General features: G+C 58.5%; 2 protein-coding genes across 5 annotated transcripts; both read right to left on the bottom strand.

Moving 5' to 3' along the window:
* Positions 1-1,119: 1,119 nt before the first annotated feature.
* Positions 1,120-19,448, bottom strand: LOC118245365 (Krueppel-like factor 5). The gene is made up of 4 exons (XM_035541494.2): positions 19,284-19,448; positions 6,760-7,663; positions 4,191-4,250; positions 1,120-1,437 (listed from the first exon to the last, which is right to left on the bottom strand). Exons 1-4 carry the CDS (start codon positions 19,446-19,448, stop codon positions 1,259-1,261), a joined length of 1,308 nt encoding a protein of 435 aa, XP_035397387.1. The 3' UTR covers positions 1,120-1,258.
* A 4,195-nt stretch (positions 19,449-23,643) lies between these two features.
* KLF8 (KLF transcription factor 8) lies at positions 23,644-27,923 on the bottom strand. Of its 4 annotated transcripts, none has more exons than XM_035541496.2 (5): positions 27,864-27,923; positions 26,566-27,151; positions 25,816-25,918; positions 25,581-25,717; positions 23,644-24,458 (listed from the first exon to the last, which is right to left on the bottom strand). In XM_035541496.2, the coding sequence occupies exons 1-5, from the start codon at positions 27,888-27,890 to the stop codon at positions 24,277-24,279; spliced, it is 1,035 nt and encodes a 344-aa protein (XP_035397389.1). In that variant the 5' UTR covers positions 27,891-27,923; the 3' UTR covers positions 23,644-24,276. The 4 variants fall into 4 exon arrangements, with proteins under 4 accessions (XP_035397389.1, XP_050569325.1, XP_035397388.1 ...); XM_050713368.1 differs by having other exon boundaries at positions 23,842-24,458; positions 25,816-25,942; XM_035541495.2 differs by having other exon boundaries at positions 23,842-24,458; positions 25,816-25,942; positions 26,566-27,139.
* Positions 27,924-27,955: the final 32 nt, after the last annotated feature.

Raw genomic sequence — 27,955 nt, 5'->3', positions numbered from 1 at the left:
CCATCCACACGTCCCTTCAATTTGTTCAAGGAAGAACAAGAGACGAGTTGGGGGGGGGGGGTGGAAATCAATATTCTGTTGAACACGCCGGGCCCATTTGTTTGTTCCTGATTTATTTATTACCTCCATGGCTGCTGGTTAAACTGGCATGGCCTGGTCCTTGTTCTGCCCATGCTTCACCCCTGGTAGGCTTTGAAGAGGAGCTGATGTGCCCCATGCATCACAGCACCCAAGGAAGAGGAGGACGGTGCCTTACAGAGCCCGGAGCAGGGAGCCGGTGAGGTAGGTAACACGACCACAGTCTGAACAGCAGGATTTATTGGAATTTGTTTCAAAGACTCTTGGTTTTTTTTTCCTCTTCCCTTTCTGTCTGAACTTGGTGAAATGGTGACAGCGCACAATCAGCGTGATTGGCAACAACTGGGTCTTCGTGTGCGTGGTCAAGGCAGGGGCAGAACCTGCCTGCTAGAGAAAAGGCACGGCATGTTCTGGGAAACCAGGGCTTACGGGTGGGTTTTCTGCTCCAAGACCCACCCTGGTCCTCCCAGAGTCCCCTGGAGTCACATTTCATGTTGGAAGTGGAAATGCTAAGGACACAACCAGAAAACCTGGCCAAGCAGGGCAGACACTCACAGCCCCAAGCGAGCTGGTAGCCAGCAAACCACGGGTGGGCTCGATGGGACAGAGCTTTTGTCACCCGCTTCTGCGCCGTCCCTTGCTTGAAGGCACGTCAGGTCAGTACTTCATAGCTTTCTTCCATGCCCCCAGAGACACTGGAGTTGTCAACCCAAGCAGCCCTGGGCCCCTGCACGTCACCAGTGCCATCCACAGCCATGACATGGGGCAGTCCAAGAGGGTGTCACCAGTGGTGGCACCTCCCAGGCCCATCAGCCCATCCCAGCCCTCCTCGGGCTCCCCAGAGGCACCACCCGAGAGGGGCAAAATGTCCCCACGAGCTCAAGACGCGAAGGACAGCTGCTCCCGAGTGACAAATAAATAGCAGGTTTGCTGGAAGAAAGCCCTTTGCCATCCAAGGCCCATCGCCCCAGTGCTGCAGGGAGCCTCATCGCAAGATCAGTCTAATTATCATTCTTTTTAATAAGATTTCTTTTAAAACCAGGAACAGCGGGGACGGGGCTCGCCCGCTGCCCTGCCGGTTGATCACAGCGTGGGGTTGTTCCTATGTACAAGTGGAGGAGAGGTCCCCTCGGAGAAGAGTCCCCAGCTGCTCTCGGAGACGTGGCGATGGAGGTGGCCCCTAGTTCTGGTGCCGCTTCATGTGGAGGGCCAGGTGGTCGGAGCGGGAGAAGCACCGGCCGCAGGCCATGCACTTGAAGGGTTTGGCACCCGTGTGCTTGCGGTAGTGCCGGGTCAGCTCGTCAGAGCGGGCGAAGCGCCAGTCGCAGCCTTCCCAGGTGCACTTGTAGGGCTTCTCACCTGCGGGGAAGAGACACAGGTCACCGGGCGCCCAAGGGGGACACCACAGCCACCCACCCACCCTGCGCCCATCCCCTGCCCCATACTGGTGCTCTGCACTACCAAGGGGCACTGCCACAGGAGGCCCTCTTTGAGGGCATTTTGGCATAAAAAATTTCCCAGAGCTCTTTTTTTTTTTTTTTTTCCAGCCTAAAAAGCCCCAGATGGTTCTTTTCGCCGTTGATTTGGGATCAGGGCTCATCAAGAGGAAGAAGGGGCTCCTGGGAGCCTCGCATCTCCCCACAGCCGCCTCCCTGCCCTGTGGCAGCTGGCTGCAGGCAGGACATTGTGTTTGCACGACATCACCATGATCGGGCTGATGTCATGCCTCCTCCCCGCACACCTATTCCCCAGCCGAACAAAATCAATGGAATTGTGCAACCCCTCCGCCAGCTGGGAACCGGGCTGGAGAAGCCCATGCCCACCTGCAGCTCCCAGCCGCCGCGCTGAACCCTGGCTGCAGCCCTCTCCCTGCCTGGGTGTGGTGCTCTCAAATATTAGCCCTCGCTCTTAACAGCCTGAACAAGCAGGCAGAGTTCAGGGAATGTGCTGACTTTCCCGACCTCAAATATTTACCGTTTCATCGGCCAATTGCTGAGCGCACCATCGCGGCATGAAGGCACGTACGCACGCAGCATGCATGCACCAGCATGTGCGCGGTGCTCCGGCACGCTCGCTGCTGAGCGGCCGTTCCTGCCCCCGCCCCGCCGCCAGACAGGCTGTGGATTTGGCCGGGAAACAGAAAACATATGGCCAGGGCAAGAGCAGCAGCATCCGGCACGCACCGGAGGAAACACTGCAGGGTCGGAAGTGCAGCCGCGGACCTGGAGGAGATGGGGCACCGAGACCGCGTCCTGCTCCCCAAAACGCTGTGTGCCGTGGGGCAAAAAGCACTGTGGTTTTATGTCAGGGGGGTAAATGCAGTGCTTGCAGTTGTATCTAATGGCAGGCTGGGGGGCCAGGGGGCTGCCGGCAATTGTGCCGGCATGCTAAGGCGAAGGTGGGATTTGCTCTGTGCAGCCACATTGTCCCAGCCAGGTGACCCGGCTGGGTCAGCCCCACCAAGGCCCTTTAGCTTCAAACAATAACAGGTTGAGCTCCAGGACGGAGGGAAAATGCTTTCCATTGTCCCGTGAGCTGGCTCCATCTCCCAGGACAGCACGGCAGGGCAAGCTCAAACAAAGGGCCCAGGCTGGCATTCCCAGCCCCGGGGGGCGGGGAGCCGCCGGGTTATATATTTAATCTCACAATGGCACCCAGGAAATGAATGGTGTCTCCAGGAGATGAATACAGCCCAGCCCACAGCAACGGGCAAACCGCAAGCAGAGACCTGGCCGATGCCAAGCTTGGGTCCCGTGGGCGCCCTGAACCCCTCCTGGCTGGGAGCCCGGTGGGCAGCAAGAGGCGGGATGGGTGCCAGCTGCTTTTGAGGTCTTGCAGTCAAAAACAGAACAGGAGACCCCAAAAACGGAACACGGCCCCGCCGAGCTCACCGGTGCCACCCCTGGGGTTGTGCAGATGGGAACCCAAAGCTCTGGATTCCCATCTTTTGGCCCCACCACCAGCAGCAGCAGCTGTCCTGGCTGCTCAGGTCCCCCCCCCTTGCAGCAGGTGAGCTGCAAGAAGGCAACCACGCTCGCATTTCCAGCCACGTTACTGGGAAACACGGACAAACAACTGCACTTTATTGGGTTCAAAAAGCGCCCAAGTTTGCACGGATACAGCTTTACAGCATGGCTTGCAGGGACAGCATGTGTCTCCTACGGGCTGTGTCCCCAGGCCATGCTCTGAGCGGAAGGGAGAAAGAGAAATTTTAGCTGCCCCGAGCGCTGATCGCCGTTGTGACAAAGGCTTATCGCCACCGGCTCTTGGTGCCGGGACAATGTCCTTCCTGCGCCTTGCTGCCACCCCTTCCATGTCGTTCCCTGCCCAGAGAAATATTGTGCCTCATGCACAAAGCAAACCTCCTGGCTGGCTCGTTGGAAGGGCTGATAAGGGGGACACGGAATGGAGCCAAGCACGAGAGCTGATTCCCAGCCTCAGGATGGGTTTTGTTCGTTGTTCATAAAAAAGAAAAGTGAACTCTGGGCCAGCTTAATTGCTTTCAGTAAAGATCAGCCCTCCTATAAAAGAGATTTATGAGGGCACTGATGGTTCTCGGACTACCTGGGGATCTGATAAAGTTTCAGGTATAATAAATGCCTTAATGAGGAGACCTGTGCTTGAATGCACAAGTGAGCTGGGTCTACTCCGGGCCAGCTGGCTGCGGTGGGAGTGCTGGGGCACCAGCCCTCTCCTCCTCACGGCACCCTCACCCCGCAGCCACTCTCTGCCTGCGTTCAGCAGCTGCCCACAGGACAGATGAGCTCACCACAAGCCCAAAAAGTCCAGCTGGGGAGCCACGGGGATGCTGGACACCTCCTCAGAGGCTGTAGATGTGCACCACATGTCAATTTTTCTGCCAGCTAGGTGGGATCGGACCTGGGAGGATTTGGGAGATCTGGAAGGAAGATCCTTCAGACTGCGGGTGGCGGAGGCTTGGGGACACCTCCTCCTCCTGGCCCATTGGGAGAGCCCTCTGGGGATCTCCAAAATCCTAGACCATCCCTCCAGAAGGCAGGCAAACCGTGTGGAGTTGCCAGAGGCTGTGCGCCTGCCCTGAGAGCCACCCAGCATGGGGCTGACAGGGTTTGCTGGTGACTTGGTGCTCTTACCTGTGTGAGTCCTTTGGTGCGCCTTCAGGTGGGAGCTCTTGGTATAAACCTTTGTGCAACCTGCGAAAACAGCAAAGATAGCTTCTCTGTGAAAAAGGGGCCCTTGCTGCAACAAACCTACAACTTGGGTGTTTGAGGTCAGGGACAGAGCAGGCCTGAAAAGCACACTGGGTAAATAGGATGCAAATAAGCCCGGCCACCCCTGTTCTGTTTCAGCAGTATCTAAAGAGCGTTTGTTCTCCAAGACAGACAGACAGATGTTATTCTCCAAGACAGATGAGGTGCGAGTTGGACCCCGGCCGGTGGGAAATGTTTCAGATCAGCAACAACAAATTTTAATCAGGGAAAGGCTCTCAGCAGAAACACTGTGATTTTAGCAAAAGTTTCGACAACAGGCACTGCCAAATGAATGGCTGTCAGTTCAGGTCTAGAAAAACTCCTCGTGCTGCCTTTATGGCCCTGCTTCATTTGGTTTTGACATGTATATTAAAATATGAATTTGAATTGTTATGACCTTTGTAAGCAACCCGGCCATATTTTTTTTGTTGTTGTTTCCACACTGTCTAACGAAGCCTCTTGCTACCTCCCCACCCACTTGCAAAGTACTGTTTATTTTCCCAGAGCTGGCACTGCTTACCAGTGCAACCCCAAGTGTGCAGATGCTGTTTGCCAACCCGAGGAGCCCACAGGTGACAGACCAGCAGTGTCCCTCACTGCTGTACTTCACAGACACTAAGAGCAGTCCCCTTCCCAAGGGAGATGGCCCCAAACCTGAAAATGGCTAAACTCTTAGCAAAGCTGTATTCCTCAGAGGGTTTTAGTGAAGGCCCCCAGCAATGCACTGAATACCTCTTTCCACCAGCTTAATCAGCTTTGGATCCAACCTCCCAGATGCCAGCAGAGCTCTCAGCAGCCTACATCCCTTGCGATGGTGGCTCACGAAGACTTGGTGGCATTGCAGTGCCCATCTTTGGGCTCTTGGTGGGAGCTGAGTTATGTCCCGCTGGTGGAGGTGGGCAAAAAGGAGCTGGCACAAGCCCACGCTGCACCTGATCCTGCAGCCAGAGCCGCTCTGTCACAGCTTCCCAGCAGGACACAACTGCAACTCCTGGCCGGGTCCCCCAGCTCCCGATCAGTGGGGATGGATGAAAGCCACCACCTCCTCCCAGTGGCCGTGCTCCCAACCACGAAAACCAACACGACTGATCAATGTCAGACTGATCAACCCAGTTCTGGCAGTCCCCTTTACTGGGATGGGCTGTCCCAGGTTCCTCACGGCCCGCAGCCCCGCTGGCCAAGCAGGAGGGCAAACAGCCAGCCCGTGCAGAGGAAACCCCACCTGGACGTGACTCTCCTTCCTCTGCCCCTTCTCAGCTCACAGCCTCTAAGAAAAGCTAAGGCCAACTGGCAACATGCTAAACACTCATGAGAGGGAATATCTTTTTTCTTCCTTTTTGTTTTTTTCTTTTGCCATGGTGCAGTCCGTGGACATCCCTGACACAGGACTTTCTGGCAACGGGGGCTTCAGAAGGTTAAAGCCAACTTCTGCCTTTCCAGTCCCCCAAATGTTTGCACCTTTGGCTGGATGGAAACAGGGCTAAAACAGGCCCAGCTCTACACAGGAGTAAAGCAGGCTAGTGCCTTGAGCTGAGCACGCAGAAGACCAAGGCCTCCTGGGCATGGCGAAGAAGTCAGAAGAGCACCTAGAGCCACAGAGAAGGCAGAGCAGGGCATGGCTGAGTTTCATTTCCCTGTGAGCATGCAGAGAAGTGCCGGGGCCACTGCTTGGAGGCCCGGAGCAGGGCTCTGCAAACAGGTCTCCCCGCTCAGCCTGCTGCCAGTGAGAACTCAGCTTCCTCGTGCTGCTTCCTCGCTCAGAGCACACCGGTACGAGCTGCTTTCCCTGCCACCAGCCCTGCCTGGCTTCACCTCCAGCTGGACCTCTGTGGGAAGGCTTAGGATCAGCCCTCTACAACAGCCACCCGCAGAAGGTAGAAAATTCAGCACAAGCCGTTAACCACAAAAACGTGGGTGCAGCTTCCTGCTCAAAGCCCCTAACCCGCAGGTCTCCACACCACCTGGATGTGGTCCCTGAAGGCACTGAAGGGCATGACCCTCTTCTCTTTGGAAAAAAAAAAAAAAAAAAAAAAAAAAGAACTGGGGCTCCATGGAGAGATCAAGAAGGCTGCTTATGGAAATCAGTAGATGGTTTGCCAACCCTCATGGGAAAGAATAGACTGACTTGCAGCATGGTTTCACCCATGGAGAGCACGTGGCTGAGCACACCAGCCCGCTGAGGCAGCAGGTTTTTGGGAGCATCCCCGTGTTTTGCTGGCACTCCCTGCCTCTCAGAGCCAGGTTTGCCACTGCCAGAGCGGGAAGAGAAAAAGGAAGGGTAGAAAAAAGGCAGGGCCAGCCCCTTCTATTCCCTTGGTGGGGGTGACCTCATTTTCCCAGGGCTCTCCACCCAGTGCCATGCTGCCCTGCCTCGCAGTCAGAGGGGTGCCTGATCCGCAGCCTCCCTGCGCCAAGAAGGGACCCCAACACCAAGCCAGCGCTGCGAGCATACCTGGGTAATCGCAGTGGTGGATCCTCCTTTTCTCCAGCTCAGGGTTGTTGCGTCTGTTGTATTTGGGGGGCTGCATGACAATGTGCCCTTGGGAGAGGGTCCCAAGGCTGTTGGGGACTGGGGGGACCTGGGATGACTGGACCAGCTTCAGTCCAAAAGTGGCTTCATAGGATGGTGGGGGAGAGATGGTGTTGATGAGCTCTGGTTGATTTTCTGGGCTGCCGGGCTGCGAGTTGGGGGGCGAAGGGGGCAGGTTCACCCCCGGCACGGGGTAGAACTGCCCTGAGATGTTGAAGTTTCCCTGTCCTTGGGAGACATGTGGGTACTGCTTAACTGGCCCTCCTGGCTGGACAGGTCTGTGGAGCACACTGGACATGGCGTTACCTGTGGACATGGTGACACCGCTGAGACTGTTGATGGCTGTGGTGCTGTTGGAGGAGGGTGTCAGCGGGGTAAGGTCAGCGGTGCCACTGCCAAGAGGCATCTGGTAAAGCTGGGCTTGCTGCGGGCTGCCGGACAGCGGCATCTCAGAGGGCATCTCCTGCTTGATGAAGATGTTGTTGACTGCCACGGACTGGGGCATGCTGAAGACGCTGGTGAAGTCAGGCAGGGTCTGCGTGGAGCCCGCAGTGGAGGAGCAGGGCTGGGCGAAGCTGGTGCCGGGCTCCGTCTTGATCTGTGGGAACGGGGTCATGGGCTTGGGGGGCCGGTAAAGTCCAGTGCGCAAGTGCGTGGTGTCGGGCAGGATCACATTGATGTTCACGCTGTACGGCGTGGAACTGGGCTTCTCGGCTGAGAAGAACTCGTCCACCACTGAGGCGCTCTCCCGGCGGTATTTCTTGTCTGGCATCATGGGGATGGGAGGCACCTGGCTGGAGAGGTACTTATCCATTTCGGATCGTCCCTGCGGAGGGAAATACAGAGAAGAGAAGTTGTGAAGGGCAGTTTGACATGGTGGTGATAGGAGCTGAACATTCAACAAGAGCTTTAGCTAGAGAGGAACCAGAAGAGAAGCAAGAACAGTCCATGAGTCAGGCACTTGCGATCGGGCTTGGGTGCCTGACTCAGTCGCAGGCTCCCCAGGGTGAGTCACCCTGTCCTCTGTCCCACCGCCCTCCGACCTACCTGCAGTGCTACCAAAGGCCGAGCCAGGATGCAGTTAAGAGAGAAGTTCAGCCTGATAACGAAAACCCAGGCTTTCGCACAGTGCTTCGGCCACACTAACAAGGGCATCTAGCACTGGGCAGGGGATGAAATCAGGAGCTCTGCTCCCATCAGCGTCACATTTGGATGCACTGGGAGCAGCCCACCTTAGACATGCTGGCTCTGGCCTGCTTTAAACCCAGTGTTTACTGCATTTTACTCTAGGACTAAGATGGACAATATTGAGAAAATTAATTGAGACAATTGAGAGTAATTTGGGCTACAGCCCTAGAAACATAAGCGATGCTGGCACTGACTCCACAGACTGTGAGCCTAAAACTGAAACTGCCAGGCATGCCCTCACTGCCTCATCTTGGTAAAGTGATTCAGCCCTCACCCAGCCTTTGGCTGAGCTCTGCAGGTCTGGTTCTCCAGGCTAACAGGACCTCCAGCTCAGACAGTCACCGCTTGTCAGGGTTCATGCCTGATGCGGCATCCGACTGGATCCAGGCCCGACAATTCAGCAACCTGATGGAGCAATCCACTAGGAAACTCATCCCCTGGCATTTGATGACTCAAGTTCTGCTCTTTGTGGTTAAAGACACCAGCGCTAATGCTCCTCTATAAAGCTACAGCCTTTAATTATGTGGTTATCCCTGTGTCGAGCTCATTGCAAAGCTCTCATAGGCTCATTCATATGTAGAGGAGCTGGCAAAACCACCAGTCTTCCCTGGCAGAGCCTACAGCATGCTTCGGGAGCGCAGGCTGCTTCACCCCACGCCCAGCACACTTGAGCCGAGGGCTGTGCAGCTCTGAACTATGCCACCGGGCCAAAGTCATCCCTGCTGCAAGTTCATTGCTTTTATCAAAGCTGGACAGGATCCAAGTTACTTTCCTTGCCCTTTCCAGCGAAACACATCACCTGTGCTTTCAGTGAATTCAAAGAGCCTTTGCACCTCTGCAAGCCACACTGGCACTGCATGGGTAAGCTGGCTGCCATCCAAACACGGGCACATGCCACCAGTGCTCCCTAATCCTCACGGGCGGAAAAGCAGCCCAGGTCTCCTGCAACACCCAAATCTCCTGCAACGTCCACCCCTGCTGCGGTGAGGGCACCCAGGCTCAGCAGCAATGGGAGAGGAAAGCCAGAGACCCTGCTCATCACCAAAAACCTGGCTCCCTCTCTGCTCCCCCCTGCAGCATCCAGCTGGGAGACCCGGGCCACAGGCTGGGAGCAGGATGCTGGGTGCCGTGGCGCTGAGCCATGCGCCCACCCTGGCACCTCACCATACCCCTGGGGTGGGACCGGAGGCTCCGGATGCCGTGCATACCTGAGCGATGAAACGGCCCCACTTGCCGGGGGAGTGGGGCAGGGGGGAAGGTGCTGGATGCCTTTTACTTCTGAGCTTCCCTTATCTCTGGCATTTGAGTTTCTCACCTTCAGTTCCCAGGAAGGTCTCCCCCCCACACTCCAGCGGGTCTTTATGCAGCGGGTGGCCAAGCAGGTTATTCAGGGGAGAAAAAGGGCTCCAAGTTTAGATCCCAACCTGCACCCAGAGCCCCAGAGCCCATCCACCCGTCCACCTCCTGCACTGCTTGCCCCTGCCCGCTGTCTCCCAGCCCTCTCTCCTCGCCCCTACCTGCAGATCAAAGTCTCCTTCCTGCCACTCCATGGAGCCTGAGAAATCCACTTCTGATCCTGAGCAGCCCCAGGGTCCTGGGGAAAGGGGGGTGCTAAGGGGCAGCTGGTCAGGAAAGCAAAGTGAAGGGCTTTGATGGGACAGAGCAGGGTGCCAGGACTGTCCTCGGCTGCAGAACCACTGTGGGGACCCTGCAGGCAAAGGCCCCACCCTGCTGGAATCTAGACGGTCACTATGGTGCTGGTGATGCTCCAGCTCCCACACCACCCCAGGGATGTCCTCAGAAGAGCCGCTCGGTTTGTTTGTGGCCCAGAAACACCCAGCAACCCTAGGCAGTTCTTTGCTTGCTGGGCACTGAGCAAATACCCGACACCAAGTCGTTCGCCCAAGCACCTCCCACCCAACGCTTCACCCAAAAACAACCCTTCAGTCCGCAGCTGGCACAATAGCTGGGCTGACTACGTGCTGGGCTGCCTTCCTGACGTGCCTGGGTGGGATCCAACTCACGCGTCCCAAACACAGGTGTCTCTATCTGGCTGTCGCTTACGGCTCCTTGCACAGCGGGTGGCGATACAGTTCACACGGGCATGCAAGCCGTGGAGGAAATACCTTCACGTGGAGGAGATAGCCACACGTGGAGGAGATACCCACATGTGGAGGAGATACCCACATAGGTGTCCAGGTGGCTAGCACAGATAGAGACACCATGAGCATGAGGAACGCACCCCTGCCAGTGGAAGTGCGTCCACACCACCACGTCCTCACCACCACGTCCTCACCACCAAGTCCTGGGGGGGGCTGCTGGATGAGATGGGATGGGGGGGGGGGGGGGTGTCTCTTACAGGTACCTCTCATGAACAGGGGCGGAAACAAGCGGAGGGAGGAAGGAGAAAAGTTCTTCACCTCAAGAATGAGCGGCATCCGCTGTTCCATCCTCATGGGGTGCAGCTGTGGAACAGACAGTGCTGGGTTAATGGGAAGGTCCCCCTGAGGCCAGACCACCTCCCGCAACCCACAAGTATCTTCTACCCCCACCGGCCCCTCCTGGTACCCCCAGGACATGGGTTTTGGGGGCTGCTGGAGGAACAGCCAGGTGTGCAGGGAGGCTGAGTAGAAACCCACGCCCCAAGCGGTCCTCTCCAGCACCCCATTCCCATTGGGGTTTCATCAGCGATTCTCCTTGGAGGTTAGCCAGGGCTGGGGAGCCATCCGGAGCAGCCAGCGCTGGGAGAACCTCCATTTTGAGGTGGGAACGCAGCCATGACATCACCCTCCCTCTGTTCACCAACAGGGACAGTTTTTTGGCTTTCTTTCCTGCTCAACACCACGGGCAGGGGGAGGAGGGGCAGAGCAGCAAAGATGAGCAGGCCAGGGGCCCAGCTCACACAGCCAGCCTCTGTTTTCACCTCTTAATCCCTGCTGAGGGGCGGAGAGGGCCATGCTGCCACCACTCGGAGAGGATGGCCCTGAGGAGTGCGGGCAGCAGCTCGGCCTGGCTGCAAGGGGTGGCGAACACGGGGCTTCATGACAGGATGATCTGAGGGACACGGAGCCTTCCAGGGGAGGCTCTGGGGCGTGGCACAAGCCGGGTGAAGCTCTCAGCCTGGCACCACTGCCACGATCCTACAGACTGATCTCCTAAAGCTTCATCGCACCCCAGGATCATTCGCACACTGGTCGGTCAGAGCAGCAAGGGGTGGAAACCAGCCCAGGCTTCCCTCTTTCCCACAGCAAACCAGCAAAACCAACCCAATAGACTTAGCTTTCCCATTTCTGGGGTGTATGTATTCTTGGATTTGCATCTAAATGGAGGACGTTCCTTGAAGGGAGATGATAAACGTGGCCTTGAGAAGACAGGTGTTGAAAGGGCTAAGGGCACGGGAGCTGCTGGCCCCATGTGCTGTGGGGAAGCACAAGGAGATGGTTCAGTGTGAAGTCTGGGTCAGAGCTATAAGGGCTGCAGGTATTTGTGTCCCGTCACCCCCATCATCTGCAAGGAACAGCTTCAGAAACACCTGCGTGGTTCAGCCAGGCTCCCTCACAGGTAATGCTTGAGCCTGCAGGTGGTGGCCCAGCTGTTGCAGCCACCCCATCTTGGGGTCAGCCAAGCCAGGAAACCAACACACACACCCTGCAGAAACACAGCAGCAGAAGCACAAAGAAAGCATCCGAGAGCAAAGCAGGCCAAGCCAGGAGGAAATCCTGCGGAGGCCGAGCCTCTGCGCTCCTTGGCCAGCCTGGAGCAGGTCCTGGTGGCACGCTGCGGCCCTGCCCAGGGCGGCCCTTGAGAGGGCAGCTGAGGACACTAGGGTGGCTCACATGAGGCAGGAGTGACCAGGAATGCTCAGCCTGTCCCTGCCTCCCCATCTGCCAGGCATGGGCAGGGAATTAACCATTTTCTTGCCTTTTTGAGGAGGACTGAACCAATCACATAGCCTCAGCACCCAGGTCTTCTCATTACTGCCAGAGCCACCCCTGCCGCAGCTCCACAGAGGAAGACTCCGAGGCCTTGCAGCTGAAGGACCAGCAGCTCTTTGGTGGGTCCAGTGGCCCAGTTTCCCCTATAGGCATTAATTAGCAGTGCCATCACCGCAATCCCTGCAGACGAGGATGAGACGGGCATGCCCCAGGCTCCACCAACTGCATTGACAGCGGTGCCAGGAACCGTAAAGGAGTCGTGGGTCACTGGCTGGGGCAAAAAGTGAGCCAAGGGGAAACACAGCCAAAGCAGACATCAACAAAACCTCTGTGCTTTAGAGGCATCTCCTCCAAGCTGGGATTTTTGTTTTGACCAGCAAGGGAAAGCCAATAAGAATACCTTACAGTGCAATAAAAGACTTGAATTCCTGTATTTTCCCCTCAGGGTCACAGTATCTATTTATGACTGCATAGCAGGGTCTTCTCAACCTGTCAGAGGAAAAAGGGAAAGAAAAAATCCCAATCTGGCAAAGGAAAGGATTCTCCACTGTTTTTCTCTCCCCCGAGTAGATGCTCCCGTGGCCAGCAGGCTCTGACACGAGTCCTGCTCTGCCAGCCTCCAGCTTCCAAACAACCCGCAGGAGCCTCCTGCCTTGGAGGCCTTCATCACCCCTCATCCAGATCTCACGAAGGCTGAGGAGCTATCGGGGCATCGATCAACACACACGGAGTTCCAGACAAACATCTTTCTGCAGGACACACAAAAACGGGTGCTTGAGCCAACCGGGCCATTTCGGCAGTGATTGACCACGAGCATCGTTAGAGGAGCGCAAGGCACAGCCGGCTGCCGAGGCAGGAGGCAGGCCGTGTCATTCCCATGATTAAACGCTTTCTAATCTGAAGTTGATAAATAACAAACCTCCATAGAAACATCAAATGTTGTCACCACGGGGGAACAGGGAGAGAAATCAATGTTTGCTAAACAGGCGACGAGCTCGTGAAGTTGGCAGAGGGAGCAGTGGGGGGGGGGGGGGGAGAAGGAGTTTCTTCATTTCTTGGCAGCCTCCAGCCCTCCTGGCCCCAGACCCCTGCTGCTCTGCCAAGTGGGGGCGCTGAGCCCCAAGCCCCCTCCCCAGCTCGGGGGGGACCTCCCGGAGCACAAGCACGCGTGGGACAAGGGCTGCGGTGTCTGGGCCGTGGGATTACGCAGCACAGGCTCTTTCTCCTGCCTGCACCTGCATGAAACTCCAGCCTCCAAGGGAATCAGCAAACAATGGGGAGGATAATCATCAATCAAAAACCAGGCAAGTACCTGGCAGTACCCCTTTAAAGGGACACGTTATAAATAGACTGTATTTATATACAGATTTGGTTCAATATCAGCATTTATTGTCTCCCTAGTTAAATATTGACCTGAGTAAATATTTGTTTCTCTGATCATTTGGTTTTGATATTGACCTCGATCGACGTTATTTTCTGTTTGTTCCTCAAGTCTTCTGGAACTCTCTGCAAAACGGGATTAGGAAAGAAAGCCCCGGGACTCTTCCTTTCAAGCACACGGGGCCAAATGTCTGGCTGCTGTGAACAGCCGAGCACGACTGCAGGCAGCACGGTGAGCCCTGGGCTTAGGTAGGTGGGTGCCACAGGTGGGCTCCTCTGCTTGCTCCATCTCAAAGAGGTGAGGAGTGACTCCGAGAAGCTAGTGCTGCTCCTGATGCATTAGGTGCAACAGGGCAAGAGTCATCTTCACTAGCTTGGGCCACCTGGAAAGCAAACATCTAAGCTGAAGTCTGTGCAAGCTCTCTCTGGAGCCCATGGAGAAGGCTGCCAGAGGTGCCCTACCCCACCAGCTTCCCATCTCGAGGTTTTCATGTCTTCCCATTTGCAGGAGCACCTCCTAGAGCAGGATGAGTCACAGAGATACACCCTTTCTCCAGGTTCCCTCCAGGAGCTCATGGATGGTGCAGGAGCTGAGCCACACTGCTCTAGAGGGTTATTCCCAAGCTCTTTTCCGCTGCTGTGGTTGAACTACCCGAGTTAATTATCACTTTTTCTAATCAAGGGATTTCCTTGAGCCCAAGAGTCACCACTGAGGCAAGATTTGGGCAGCTGGCCTCTGGCTGAGCCAGTAGGCAGCAATGCTTCCAGCAGGCTTCCCGACTGTTTACTATTCCTTTCCTCTGACAGCTGATAACAACCCACTGAAAGGCCATCTACCTCGGGTGTTTGTCGCAGAAACCATGCCACTACAGCCAGCAATCCCAAAGGCCAGAGAAAGCAGGACAAGCACCCCATCCATCTCCAAGGTCAAGTGCCCAGAAGAGGAGCAACCAGGTTCCGGTGGGGCTTTAAGAGAGCTAGCAGCAGAAAAATAACCAGGACAGACCTTGGAGGCATGGAACTTGGAGGAAGCTCTGGCCCAGCTGCACCATCTCCAGGCCCTGCTGAACACCACAAGCATCGGGCCCACCTGCCTTGGGCTGGGCTGGGAGGTCCCATGTCAGTATTAGAGTATCTCCACGCTGGTTTCTCCTTTCCCAGACCTACCAACTGCAACCTCAGCACAGAATGAATGCCTGGACGGAGCCCGAAGGCCACGGGTGGGAAATGGGGACAGCCTTCTCCTCGTCCCTGTTCTGCCCTGGCAGGAGGACAGCTCTCCGGAAGTGTGCCTGCATGGGAGGGGAGTACACCCCCATAAGGCAGTCATGTCTTTGTACACAGCTTTCTATTTCCAAAATGCTGTTGCTCAGTAGAGGCTGGGGCCAAGCCCGTCAAAGCCAAGTGGAGGTTCTCCATCAACCAAGGTGGGCACCCACAACTGGAGGCAGGAGGCTGCACTGGGTGGGCTGTGGTATGGATGCTTTTTCTGGAAAGACTAAATGATCCAGTGCTACTTCAACTCCTGGAGGATCAGAAGGCTTGGAGCTATTTCAGTCTCAGCTAAAATGTGCAGGAGCTCAAATGCTCCCCAGGTTTACGTATGCACATAAGCAAAAATTGAATTTGGATAGGCTTTCCAGTGGCCATCCCCTGTTGCAGCCTCCACGCCAGCACTCCCTCCCCTCCGAATCTGACAAGATGGAGGATCTCAAATGTCACTGCTCCCCAGGATGACCCAGACAAATTTATCCACTGATTTCTAGCAATTGCATGGCCACAGGGCACTGGGCTTCTCCTTGAGCTCTCCCATGGTTCCCGAACCAAGTGTAACATGGAAGAGGCTGTTAGAGCTCGCAGGGAGCTTCCCCCAGCTGGACTATGGGTGGGATTCATTCCACCTCACTCAAACCATCCGAAAGCTCACACTCATCACCCAGCCTCTTCCAATCAGAAGAAAAGGCGCACATTCCCAGGCAGGGTCTGACAAAGGCAGAGTGAGTCATCTGCTGCTTGCTGGGACTTGTGAAGTCCTCCTGGCAGTCAGTACACGATAAGACGGGCCAAAAAGCCTGTTTTTCCCAGTACAATGAGCAAGGCAGACCCAATACCCCATGCACGTCTGGGAGAAGCAAGGTCAGGTTTCATGCACGGACAAAAATCCCACCGTCCCGGCAGCCCTCAACTTCCTTGCCAAACCAGTTAGCGAAACAAAACAAAACAAACCCTAAGGCGTGTGAAAACATTGCGTTCGAGTGAGTAGGTCTTTGGGCCAACTTCTTTCTTCTGGGCTCGCACGGCACCCAGCATGGTACAGGGCCAAGTAAATACTGCCAGACTCACTCCGTGGACTGAGAGGACACATACTGCTGCCCCTTCCAGCGAGTACCCTGCCCTATAGATTTCCTAGCATCTGTGCTTCCAGGAGGGTCCTTCCTCTACTCCACAAGAAGCAAGCCTCAAAGATTGTCCTCCAGACCCATTCCCTTGGACAAAACCTCTCCTTCCACATCTTCTCTGTAGAGGAATGAATAGCCAGTTGCTCTAATTAAGGGACACTGATTAGGGAGAGTCCCAAAAGAACCTCCAAAACACCAAACACTGGACACTGCTCCCAACAAAGAGTTCTGTTCTACAGTGCCAACTGTTTCAACACTTGGAAAGGAGCAATGCCCGAAGTTTTCCTTTTGGTTTAACAAACTTGGGTCATTCCCACCTGTCGGAGAACACCACCAAACCTCGCATTCCTTGCGAGGGTTTCCAGCAGAAAACATTCAACCACCGCTGGCTGCCGCTCCCTATCCTAGCAAAGTGGAAGAGGATGATGTTGTACGGGTAAGGTTGATGCGATGGGCTGGGCTGGCAGGTGAGCAGGTATCCACATCTCCCTGCCCGCTCTGGGATGGTTCACACGTGTGGAACAGTTGCTTTGGATGTGGCAGAGGTGATAACAGATGGATAACACTCTTCCTTCCTGCACGGGATAAGTACCTGCATTTCTGGAAGCTGAAGGACCCGACCTGACTTTACTGGGACTGATTTCTCGCCCTTTTTTCCTTCTCCTTGTATTGGAAATGCCACAAGGAGCAAGGTCATTAAATACACTTTCACACTGGCAAATCCTGTCCTTGGTGGAAACTTGAAGGTCCCCCATCACATTAAAAAAATTTAAAAATAATTTTCAAAGAATTCTCCAAGCATTTCTGAGCATAATGAAAGATTCTTTGTTTGAGTTTCAATCTGAGCCTGGAAGGGGCTGAACCTCTTTGATGTGGGAAACAGCCCATGGGGTTTTTTTTGAGAGTTTTCATGCTAGCTCAAGTTCTGAGAACATCTGAATTGTAAACAGCGGTTATCCAATCCCTAAACACCAGCAGTACCCTGTGACTCATGTAATTCACCAATGGAGCCCAAGAAAAGCAAATATTCTAATCAAGGGGCTCAGCTAACAAGACGGTGGTAAGTGCGATTATTTGCAGTGGATGGGTTAGATAAAGGAGCTCACTGGACCAGGGAATGGGAACAAAGTAGCGTAGGTAGCTGACCAAACAGGTTCGAGAAGGAAAACTTCACGGTGGATGATGCACCGGCCAAAAATGAACTGCCCTAGACCTTCGTGAGTAATTCCAGCCGACGTGTGCTTCCCACAGCCCATTCAGGAAGAGCGATAAAGGGAAATCCGTTGCGTTTATTACGGAGCCGGGTCCCCCGCTCGCCTCCTCCCTCGCATACCTGCCCTTCCAGCGGCCAGAGACGAGCAAACACGCTCCCCTCGCTGACCCACAACCTCTCCATGTGGGGCAACCGGGAACGAACAGGAAAGGGGGCAGCACACCTGCGGCCCCCCACTCGCCGCGTCCCCTCCTGCGGCCATCCTGCAGAACAATCGCCCTTTGTACCACGTGGACAAAGCCATTGTGCTCCTGTGAGCTCAAAGTTCGGCCCAGACGCCCCATCCCGCGCCTCGCCTGCCTGCCTGCTCAGCCGCGGGACGTCTGTGGGGTTGGGGGATTAGGCAAAACTAAAAACCGCTGCCGCCGGCTCAGACCCCACACAAATTTCCCCATCGCTGGCTCGCTGGTTTTGTCTGAAGTGCCCCACTTTGGGCCTGCTCCCTCAATGGGGTCTGGCCTGGTCCGAGCCCACCGCGCCGACAGGTCCGAGCAGGGGCACAGGGACAGGCCCTACTCCAGCTGCAGTTCCCTGCGGCCCCACAGACACCTGCCCGGCTGAGACCCAATCGGACTTGCAAATCTGCAGGCTGGTCCTGGCAGCACCAGGCTCCAGCTGATCCCAAAGCAAGAGACCCAGCCCTGGTGGGATCCAGCCCCCAGCCAGAGACCCGGGCTCAGCTCCCAGTCTCCACTCGTGCTGGGAGGGATCAAGTGATCCCACTCCTCCTTGCCCAGCCTGTAACTCAACATCCCTCTAGTGCCGATTCTTTTTCTGCCAGTACCCTTGGAAAGGGGATTTTACACCCCACGACCTCACGCTGCCCAAATGCACGCGTTACTGTCCCCACTGGGACCCACCTGGGCCCACAGCCCACCCCAGATCCGCTGAGCACAGGTGACAACGGGGTGGCCCTGGGGACACGGCAGCAGGACACCTCACCCACCCGGAGGTCGAGGCCAGCCCGGAGGGACACCGTCGCCCCCCTGACAGCAACCGGCCCCCCGGGGGTGCTGCAGGGGGAACATCTCTTTCTCCCCTGCAGTGCCTCCCTGGACACACCTTGGGTTCGGTTTCGTTTAATTTTCTTCTCTGTCTTCCTTCTGGCATCAGCCTCTCGGGATTTAAAGGGGAAAATGCTATTTTTGGTCAATCTGGCTCAAATCGGAAAGGAAAAAACTCTTTTCTCTACCAAACTCTTTCTTCTCCTTGTTTCTTTTTTTTTTTTTTTTTTGTAAATTTGGGGCAGAGCCACTGGAAAGGCAGAGTAAAGGGGAAAAAAAAAAAAAAACAGGCACAAACCCCACATAGGCCCTACATCCACCCAAATTAATAAAATTTTCAACAGCACATAGTCATCAAACCCTCACAGCCTTGATCGAGCAGCGATTTGTGCAGCTCTGAGGAGCGAGATAAGGAGGTGAGCCTGCACCGGAGACCAGGGGGACCACAGCTGGGTGGGCTCGAGGGGGCACTGGGCACCTCCACCCCACCTCGGGGGTCTCCCCGCCCCGGGACACAGCGATCCCCCCAGCCCAGCCAGACACAGGTGGAGGGCAGGGGGGGACAGGAGGTGTCCCCATGGGGTGGCCACGGGGCCAGGAGCCGCCCTCCTGCCACCTCGCGGGGCCCCGGTCACAGCGGTGCTGGGCAAGTGGGGCTGAGCACCAGCCACAGCCCCGCTTGCCCCATTTCTCCTGGGGGGGGAAAGCAGCTGAGGCAGCAATGTCCCGGCTGATGGCCACCAAGAAGAGTGGCCTCATGGTGGGCACCCAAAATCTGGGGTGTTATCCCCAGCCAGTGCAGGGGGAGGCCACGGGCTGGGGAATCTCGAAGCAGAAATCTCGTGCGGTGGAAATATAAATAATAATCAGAAAAAAAGGAAATGTCCCCCCTTTTCTGCCATGCGTGGGAGCGATCCTGGTGCCCGTGGGGTCCCCAGTGGGTGGCATGGGGACCCTGGTGCCCCCTCCCCGGCTGCTTCCCCTGCTCCGAAGCTCCGAAACGGCAGCGCAGGGAAGGGAAAGAGAAAAATATGAAACCAAGCGCGCCCTGGAGCAAGAGCTGCAGAGGAGGAAGGACGAGCGGACAAAGTGCCGAAAAGTGGGTGAAAAAGCACAATTCGACCAAAGGCAGGCAACTATCATCGTGAAAAAAAATAATAATAATAAATAGTGAAGGAGAATTCAACCCAAAGGCACGCAGTGATCGGCCTTGAGCTGGAGGCTCCAGCACCTGAGCGGGCGAAACCTCTGCTGGCCTCCGCCTTACCTGCGCCAGGTCGGGAGGGTTGTCCAGGGCCCGGGCGGGCGGCTTGATGTCCTCGAAGACGGAGGCGTCCTCGCCGGGCTCCCCCGACATGGTGACGGGCTTGAGCGGGGTGAACGCCGAGGCGTCCTCGGGGAGCGGGGCGCGCAGCACCAGCCCGCTGCTCATCCCTCCGCGCACCCGCTGCGGGGGGACGGAGCTGGGAGGGGGAGAGGAGGGGAAAGGTAGGAAGGGGGGGTGGGGGGGAATATATAAAAGGGGGGAAAATTCAAGGGGAAATTTATATAAGGGGGAAATATGAAGGGGAAATATATATAAGGGGGGAAATTTTAAGGGAAATCTATACAAGGGGGGAAAATTTGAAGAGGAAATGTATAAAAGGGGGAAATATGAAGGGAAAATATATGAAAGAGGGAAAAATTGAAAGGAAAATATATAAAAGAGGAAAATTTTGAAGGGAAAATCTATTAAATGGGGGAATAACTGAAGGGAAAATCTATAAAAGGGGAAAAATTGAAGGGAAAAACAATAAAAGGGGGAAAAATTGAAGGGGAAATCTATAAAAGGGGGAACATTTGAAAGTAAAATCTATGAAAGGGGAAAATTTGAAGGTAAATCTATAAAATGTGGGAAAAATCGAAGGGGAAATATGTAAAAGGGGATAAAATTTGAAGGGAAAATCTATAAAAGGGGGGAAATCAAAGGAAAAACATATAAAGGGGGGAAAAAGGAAGGAAAAAATAGTATAAAAGGGAAAACTAAAAATAAAAGGGAAAACAATAAAAAATATAAAAGGGAAAAAAATATAAAAGGGAAAAAAATATAAAAGTTTTTGTGAAAAGGGGGAAATAATGCCAAAGCAAAAAAAAAAAAACGGGGGGGGGATAAAAGTTGAGAAAAGGAAGGGGAGGGGAAGGAGGAGGAGGACGCGGCGCGGCCCCGGGGCGGCTGCGGAGCCAGGTGCCGGCAGGGGACGGCTTTACCTGGGCGGTGGAGGAGGAGGAGGAGAAGGAGGAGGAGGAGGAGGAGGAGGAGGAGGAGGAGGAGGAGGACCAGGACCGCCGGCCCCGCCGGGACACGGGCGGATAAAAGCGGCCCCGGGGCCCAGCCCGGCCCGGCCCGGAGCGGGGAGCCCCGGGGATGGGGGCAGCGAGGGGACGGGGCCGCCACCCCGAGCGGGGGGGGGAGCCTGGGGTTTGGGGGAAACTGGGGGAAAAATAGGGGAAAAAGTTTGGAAGGGCATGTGTGAGGGCGCCGGGCTTTCCTGCTCGGCTCTGACGGACACGCGAGGCAATTATGGCCGGGGTTTTGTGCAATTATGCTCTTTCTTTTTTTTTTCCTTTTACAGTTATGCCTGTGTTTTTGCTTTTCTTTTCCTTTTTTTTTTTTTTTTTCAATTATGCCTGAGGTTTGGGTTGTTGGTTGTTTCTTGTTGTTGTTGGAGGTTTTTTTCTTTTGCTATTATGCCTGGTGGTTTTTGCTTGTTTTATTTTTTTTTCTTTGTCGTTGTTGTTGTTTTGTTTGTGTGTTTGTTTGTTTTTGCATATATGCATGCCTGGCTTTTTTCAAATTATACTTTTTTTTTTAAGCCTGGTGTTTTGTAGTTTTGGATTTATTTCTAAAGAGGGGCGAAAGAAAAAAAAAAAAAAAGAGTATGGAAAGGCAGAGCACCGTGGGAATAAAAATCGCCTTTTTTTCCTGACCAGAAACCAAAAAGCCATCCCTCCTGCGGGCCCATCCCCAGGACGCTGTGCAGGGGGCCTGGGGCTGCTCCTGCCCTAAGGCCCGGGGGGGAGGGCGGCCCCGTCCCCGGGTCGGGTACGGGGGGCTCCTGTCCCTGCTCCCCCGGCCACAGGGGGCTTCTGGGTGCACCCACAGGTGCCTGAAACCGGGCGATGCCAGCGCCTGCTGTACCCAAACCCGTGCTGAGCATCCCTGAGTCAGACCAGAGCGAGGGGCAGGAAAAGCTCCGACCATAGCCTAGATCGAGAACCGAAGTTGGGGTCCCCCCTCCGGTGCCGGACACCCCTGCAGGGTGCTGCCCCGTCCCGGGAGCACCCGCCTCTCACTGCACGGCCCCAGTTTTCCTCCCCTCGGGTGCAGCAGGGGGGACATGACCCCCAGGGATCCCTTTCACCACCACCAGCAGACAAAGCCCTGCAGAGCTGCCGGGTCAGCCCGCACCCCCGCCGAAACCCAAAACCACCTCTTCTGCCTCTTCCTTTTCCCTGCCGGGAGGCTGGCGGCCATCAGACCCTTCTCGGGAGCTCTTCAAAGCGCAGCAGCCGCCCCTCCTGCCCGGCCCCTGCTAAACCAGTCTGGTGAGCGCAGGGCCGGAGAGGCCCCCTGGGAACCCAGGCCGAGGAACCGGGGCGAACCCCACAGCAAGGAGGAGGACGGGGGGGCTCATTAATCATCTGTCCTCCCCGCCTGGAAGAGCGATCGACGCCCGATTCCCACCAGAAAGCCAACAGCCAGAGCTGCCCAGGCCACCCAAACGGGGTCGTGCTCCTGCCCAGCCTCCATTTGAGGTGCAGGCAGGTTGGAGCATCCTCCTGGGGTGCTGGGTCCCGTGGTCGTGTTAGCACGGCGCTGGGAGGGCTGTGGGACTGGTGATGAGCCCAAGCTGGGATACATGTCCTGAGGAGGGAGCAGAAGACACAAGGATGTGTCTTGAGGCCAGGCTGGGTCGGGGCCGGGCTCCACTCGCCCCAAAGAACATGGACCTCCCTGGGGTTCACCTTGCTCTCGGCCTGAGCACACCACGCAAAGGGGGCTTCTGGTGGGCACTGGCTGGGCTTCAAGGAGGTATTGGGGGCTCCCATGCGCATGGGGAAGTCACTTGTGGGTGCCGCAGGGCCGAGATGCAGATCCGCAGTCTCCAGAACAGATGGTGGAGGCCTGTGGGGTCAATAAGCTTGGGTAAGCGCTGCCTGGAGCCTCGCTGTGGAGGCCACGAGTTGCACATCCCCCTGCATAGGCACAGTGGGGTCCCGGCAGCCTCCCCAGGGACCCAGGAGCAAGAACCCCACCAGCAGCTCCTGGGTGGTCACTGGGCGAGTTCATGGGGCCGAGGCAGGCCTGAAGCCAGCCCATGGGGCAGGGTCCATGGCCACTATGGGGCCAGGACACCACAGCACAGCTCAGGGAGCGGGTGGTGGCCCCAGGCCAAACGTGGATGGGTTCCTGGGCCCACGGGGCTATTTGTGGAGGCCCCATGTGAGGCTGTTCAGTGCAATTAAGGCTAATTAGCGCCACCAGGGCTCTGCAGGGCTGGGAAGCAGTGGAGCCTCATGAGAGGATATTAAGGGAGGAGGCAGGAGCCCAGCAGGGCCTGAGCACCTTCCTCAACCACAGCAGCCTGCAGATGGGAACGATGTCCATGGCCTTCCTCCCAGGAGCTCCTTCCCACTGCCTGCCCAAGCCTCCACCATGGGGGAGGTCCCTCTGCCAGCACGAATACGGCCGTGCCCCGCTCAGGGGCTGGGGGTGCCGGGCCCAACCCCAAGAGAAGGTGGGTGAAAGGGGTGAGCTCAGTGGGGGCCTCCTCTCAGGTACAACTGCAGGTACAACTCCATTTCCCCCCCCGCCATTTTGATTTTTTTTTTTTTTTTTTTTTTTTTTTGCTTTTCAATAAAACCTCAGAAGAGGACCTCAGGGGTCTGGGAGAGGAGATGGTGAAGCCCAGAAACGTCGTTTCACCCAGCTCAGCCCCTCCCGCGGCGCAGACACACACCACCAAGCTCCTCCGCTTCCAATGTTATTCCCCTGTAGAAAAACATCAAACGGTTTTGTACAAATATCACAGCTCAAGAGTTTAAAATCTCACGGTTTTAAAACAAACAAAGGGGAAAAAAATGAAAAAAAAAAAAAGAAAAAGCCCCCACCCCAAACCCCATCCTGGTCTTGGAAAACAGCAGATTCGCAGGACAGACCCCGGACGGGACATCAGTAGTGCTGGCCCCCCAGGGTTGTCACAGCCTCCCCTTTGGGGGTGCGGGGGTCTTCTCGAGGCCAAGGCAGGGAAGGATGTGGGGGCTCCCCCCCGCCCAAAGGAGCTGGACCAGCTGGTGAGCATGGGCAGGGGGCAGGATGGGGACATGCACACACACGCACACAGAGGAAAAGCCCCCAAGAGGGCCCTTTCTGGGGGCCTTGGGGCTCTGCCCCCCCTCCCCAACCTCTAAGGCAGCTTTCTGGGAAGCTCCCTGGCTCCAACTGGCCCCGGGGGGGGGTCACAGCCCCCATCACCCTTCCCCTCCCCACCACCCCAAATCCTGCCGCCCTCCCAGCACCAGAGCGAGGGCGACCCCACAAAAATCCCCATTACCATTACAAAGAAAAGCGCGTGGCCACGGTCCGTAGGGAGGCTGATGCCTTTTTAAGTTAGAAACGGTTGGACTGTCCCATAGTCTCCAAAAACTGCAAGCCGGCACCCCACCCCCTCCCACCCCCCTTAGAACTCCAAAAATCACAGTTCCACGTTCCGCAAAGTTTCCCTTTTTTCAGCGGTGGCGGTCTCAGTTGTGGGATGGGGCTTTTTTTTTTCTCTCCTTTTTTTTTTTTTGCCTTTTGTACCCCCCGCTTGCTTTTTCTTTTCTTCCCGGCCCCCAGCAAGTCCTGGGGAGCCCGGCGTGAGCCAAGGGGGGGCGCGGGAAGAGGCAACACACGGGGGGGGGCTCTGGGCGAGGCGGGGAAGGAGGCTCGGCGGCTTTCCCAGGTGGAAGGAGGCAGAGCGGAGGCACGGAGGCCTCCCCGCCTCGGTCCTCACCACGTCCCCACGCTGCTGCCCACGGGGAAGGCGAGCGCAGAGGGATGGGCAGGAGGCTGCTGAGAGCCGAGAGGAGCCCAGGAGGAGCCTCCAGGTGCTGCCGGCGGGGAGGAGAGGCCCAGAGGAAGAGGAGGATGCTCCGGAGGCCGTCCCACGCTGGTGCTGGGGCTCGCTCCCTGCAGTCCCCGGGGTGCGAGGCTGCCGTGCCTCCGGTCGCCGCGCTCCTCACATCATGATGTGCCGCCGGCGGTGCAGGGCCAGGTGGTCGGAGCGGGAGAAGCTGCGGTCGCAGTCCGAGCAGCGGAAGGGCTTGATGCCCGTGTGCTTGCGGAAGTGCCGGGTCAGCTCGTCGGAGCGGGCGAACTTCCAGGTGCAGCCCTCCCAGGTGCACTTGTAGGGCTTCTCGCCTGGGGGGGGGAGCGGGGGGTCAGGCGGCACGGCACCCCCGCCCCGGCAGCTAAAGTAGCGGTGCGCTCTCTACTAGGTGCAATACGGTAGCGCCCCCAAAGTGCTTGCGGAGGCGCACTAGGTGACATACGGTAACGGCCCCAAAGTGCTGGCGCCGTGCTGGGGGTGTGCGTTAGGTGCAATTCGGCAACTGCCCTAAAGGGGTGTACGGGCGTGAGTTAGCTGCGTTATGGCACCGGCCCTGAAGTGCCGGGACCTACGTGTGTCAGGCGCACTGGTACCGCCCTCCAGCCGCCGTGCCCCCCATGGGCGTTACCCCGCTGTCTGCCAGCCGCAGGCCGGTGTCGCCCCCACACGGAGGAGCTCCGGGGCGGCTGCGTGCGGGGTGCGCGGCCACGGCACGGCCGGGGCGAGGCTGCCCTCGTGTGGCCGTGCGCTGGGTGCGCTACGGTACCAGCCCTAAACTGGGGGGGGGGGGCGGGGGAGGCGTGCGCGCATATTAGGCGCATTACGGCACCACGCCCAGAGCGGCCGCGCCGTGCCCAACGCCGCCGGGCCCCTCCCACCCCGGCACTGGGGGCGTGGCCGGCAGCACCTGGAGGCCCCGCCCCCGGCCCGGGGCCCCGCCCCCCGGCGCGCCCAGAGGGGCCCGCGGGCCCCCAGGGCAGGGCACGGGGCTGGGCAGCGCCCGCAGCCCCCAGGGACTGCCCCGGGCTGGGAAACTGCTCCGGGCCTGGCCGGGACGGCCCCGTCACCCCGCTGCCTGCCACCCTGCTGCCCTATTAGCTTGTCACCCCACTGCACTGTCACCCTGTCACCCCACAACCCCGTCACCCCACTAACCTGTCGCCCTGTCACCCTGTCACCCCACAACCCTGTCACCCCACTAACCTGTCGCCCTCTCACCCCACTGCCCCGTTACCCCACAGCCCCACGACCCTGTCACCCCATCGCCCTGTCGCCCCATCGCCCTCTCACCCCATCGCCCCACTACCTTTTTGCCCCACTGCCCAGTCACCCCGTCACCCCGTCACCCCACGACCCTGTCACCCCGCCACCACACTATCCCGTCGCCCTGTCACCCCGCCACCCCGTTCCCCTCTCCGCCGCGGCCCCGTTACCCGTGTGTATCCGCCGGTGGGCTTTGAGGTGGGAGCTCTTGGTGTACACCTTGTTGCAGCCCTCGAAGTCGCACTGGTGGATCCGCCGCTTCTTCAGGTCGGGGGACTCGGCGCGGGGCAGGCGCGGGGTGGCAGGCCTGGGGGGGGGGACAGGGACAGGGATGGCCGCGCCGTGCGCCCCCCGGTACCCCACCACCCCCCTCCTCCCGGGGCCACGTCCCGGGGCCACACTCACTCGCGCTGCAGGTCCTGGAAGGGCGCGGGGCCGCTCTCCGAGGCGCTGTCCTCGCTGTCGCTCGGCATGTCCATGGGGAACATGGCGCCCGGGTCGATTTTCACTGGGGGGGGGCGGGAAAGAAAAGCTATTGAGGAACAAGGAGGGATGGGGTCAGGCCGGGAGCGCAGGGCACGTGGAGAGCTAACAGCCCGAAAACCCGCCCGCTGCCTCCAGCGCACCGACAGGTGGTGTCATGACCCCCCCCTAAAAAATTAATGGCAGTTTGGGGACGGGCGGGGACAGGGAGGTACCCGTGTGGGTACGGGGAGGCAGCTTGGGGACGCTGCTCTCCGCCCAAAGGAGGGGACATAAGTGAGATATAAGCCCCTTCGTAAGGAGGATGGGGACATTTGGGGGGGGAGGAACCCAAGCCACCCACCCCATAAGGAGGCTGGGGATGGGGACACAGCAATGGGGACATTTGGGGGGGTGGGGGGACCCAGGCCACCCACCCCATAAGGAGGCTGGGGACGGGGACACAGGAGGGACAGGGGACGTTTGGGGGGGGGGACACTGAAACTGGAGCCACTGCGGGTGGACAGCAGCAGGGTGGCACCGCTCCATGTCACCCGCCCGGGACAGGCACGAGGCCACCGGCACGGGGACACCGCTGTCCCATGGCACGCCCTGGGGGACTCGAGGGCCGCCCGTCGTTGGGGCCTCGTGCGTAAAGCAGGGGGTGTCCCTGTGGCGTGGGGAGCCCCTTACCGGAGCCGGTGTTCTTGCCGTCGCCCCCGATGAGCGGCACGGTGATGGCGGTGACGCCGTCGGCCGGCATGGTGGTGTAGACGACGGGCAGGGACTGCACCACCACGGGGATGGTCTGCAGGTTGCCCATCTTGCTGGGCAGGTTGACCGAGGGGATGGTGTGGATGACGTGCAGGATCTGCTGCCCGCCGCTGCCCTGCGACGACGCCAGGATGGAGCCGGGCGACAGCACGGCCGGGATGGCCGAGGCGGCCGAGCCCAGCGCCGGGGAGGCGATGGAGACGGTGGGCGCGGCGGGGACGGGGGGCGCCACCAGCAGGGGCGACGAGTGCACGGGGGGCGGCGGGGGCGGCGGCGCCGGGGGCTGCGCGGCGGGCGGCGGCGGCGGCGGGGCCTTGGCCTTGTTGAGGGAGAGGTCGACGGGCTCGGCCTGCGGCTGCCCGCAGTCGGTGGCCAGCAGCTCCTCGGGCGGCTCCGTCTTGATGTCGGCCAGCAGCACCGGGGGCTCCAGGGGGGGCTCGGCCAGCAGCGAGGACGAGCTCATCTTGGGGGGCGCCTTCCCCTGCCCCGCGCCCTGGAGGTAGCGCTAATTAATTAATTAATTAATCAACGGGGTCATTAATTGTACACACCCCCCCCCCCCCGTGCTCCTGCCCCGCCCCGCACCTGCTCCGGGAGCCACCAACTGCCACCGCCCCCCCCCGCCTTTGTGCCCGGGGGCGGGGCCTCCGAATGTGGGCGGGGCCTGCGAGGGGGCGGGGCCATGCGAGGGGCGTGGTCGGGTCGCGCCCCGCCCGCCCCGCCCCCCTCCCCCTCCCCCGCGCCTTAAAGGGGCCGGGCCCTTTAAGACCAAAGGGCGGGGCGGGGCGGGGGGGAGGGGGGCGCGCGCGGCGACGTCGCGCCTCGCCCCCCCCCCCGCCCCCCCCCCTCCTGCCGTGACCTTCCCGGCGCGCGCTCCCCGGAAGCGGGGCCGCGCTTAAAGGCGCCGCCGCAGCCACCCCGGGGTGTGTGTGGGGGGGGGGCGCACAGGACGGGAGCCGCCCCCGGGGGGACCTCGCCCCCCGCGCCCCCCCTCACAAAATGGCCCCCGCCGCACGCCCGTCCCGCCCCCGGCCGCCGCCCCGGGAAGGCCCCGGGAGGCCCCGTGCGGGGCGGGGCGGCACCTGCGGGGCCCAACCGGGCCGGGCCGGGCCCCCCCCGCCCCCCCCCCCAACCCCGCGGCCCCTTTAAGAGGCCGCGCAAGATGGAGGCGGCCTCGCCCCGCTCCCCCCGGCCCGGCCCGGCCCGGCCGCACTCACTTTGCCGTGCGCCTCCTCGGAGCGCATCGCCGCCGCCGCTGCCCCGGGCCCCGGGCGGCGCCGGGCGGGGCGGGGCGGGGCGGGGCGGGGCG

The sequence above is a fragment of the Cygnus atratus genome, chromosome 13, assembly GCF_013377495.2.
Source record: "Cygnus atratus isolate AKBS03 ecotype Queensland, Australia chromosome 13, CAtr_DNAZoo_HiC_assembly, whole genome shotgun sequence".
NCBI classification, from domain to species: Eukaryota; Metazoa; Chordata; class Aves; order Anseriformes; family Anatidae; genus Cygnus; species Cygnus atratus.
Note: the sequence above shows the minus strand (reverse complement) of the source record. Positions and strands in the feature narration are given on the sequence as shown.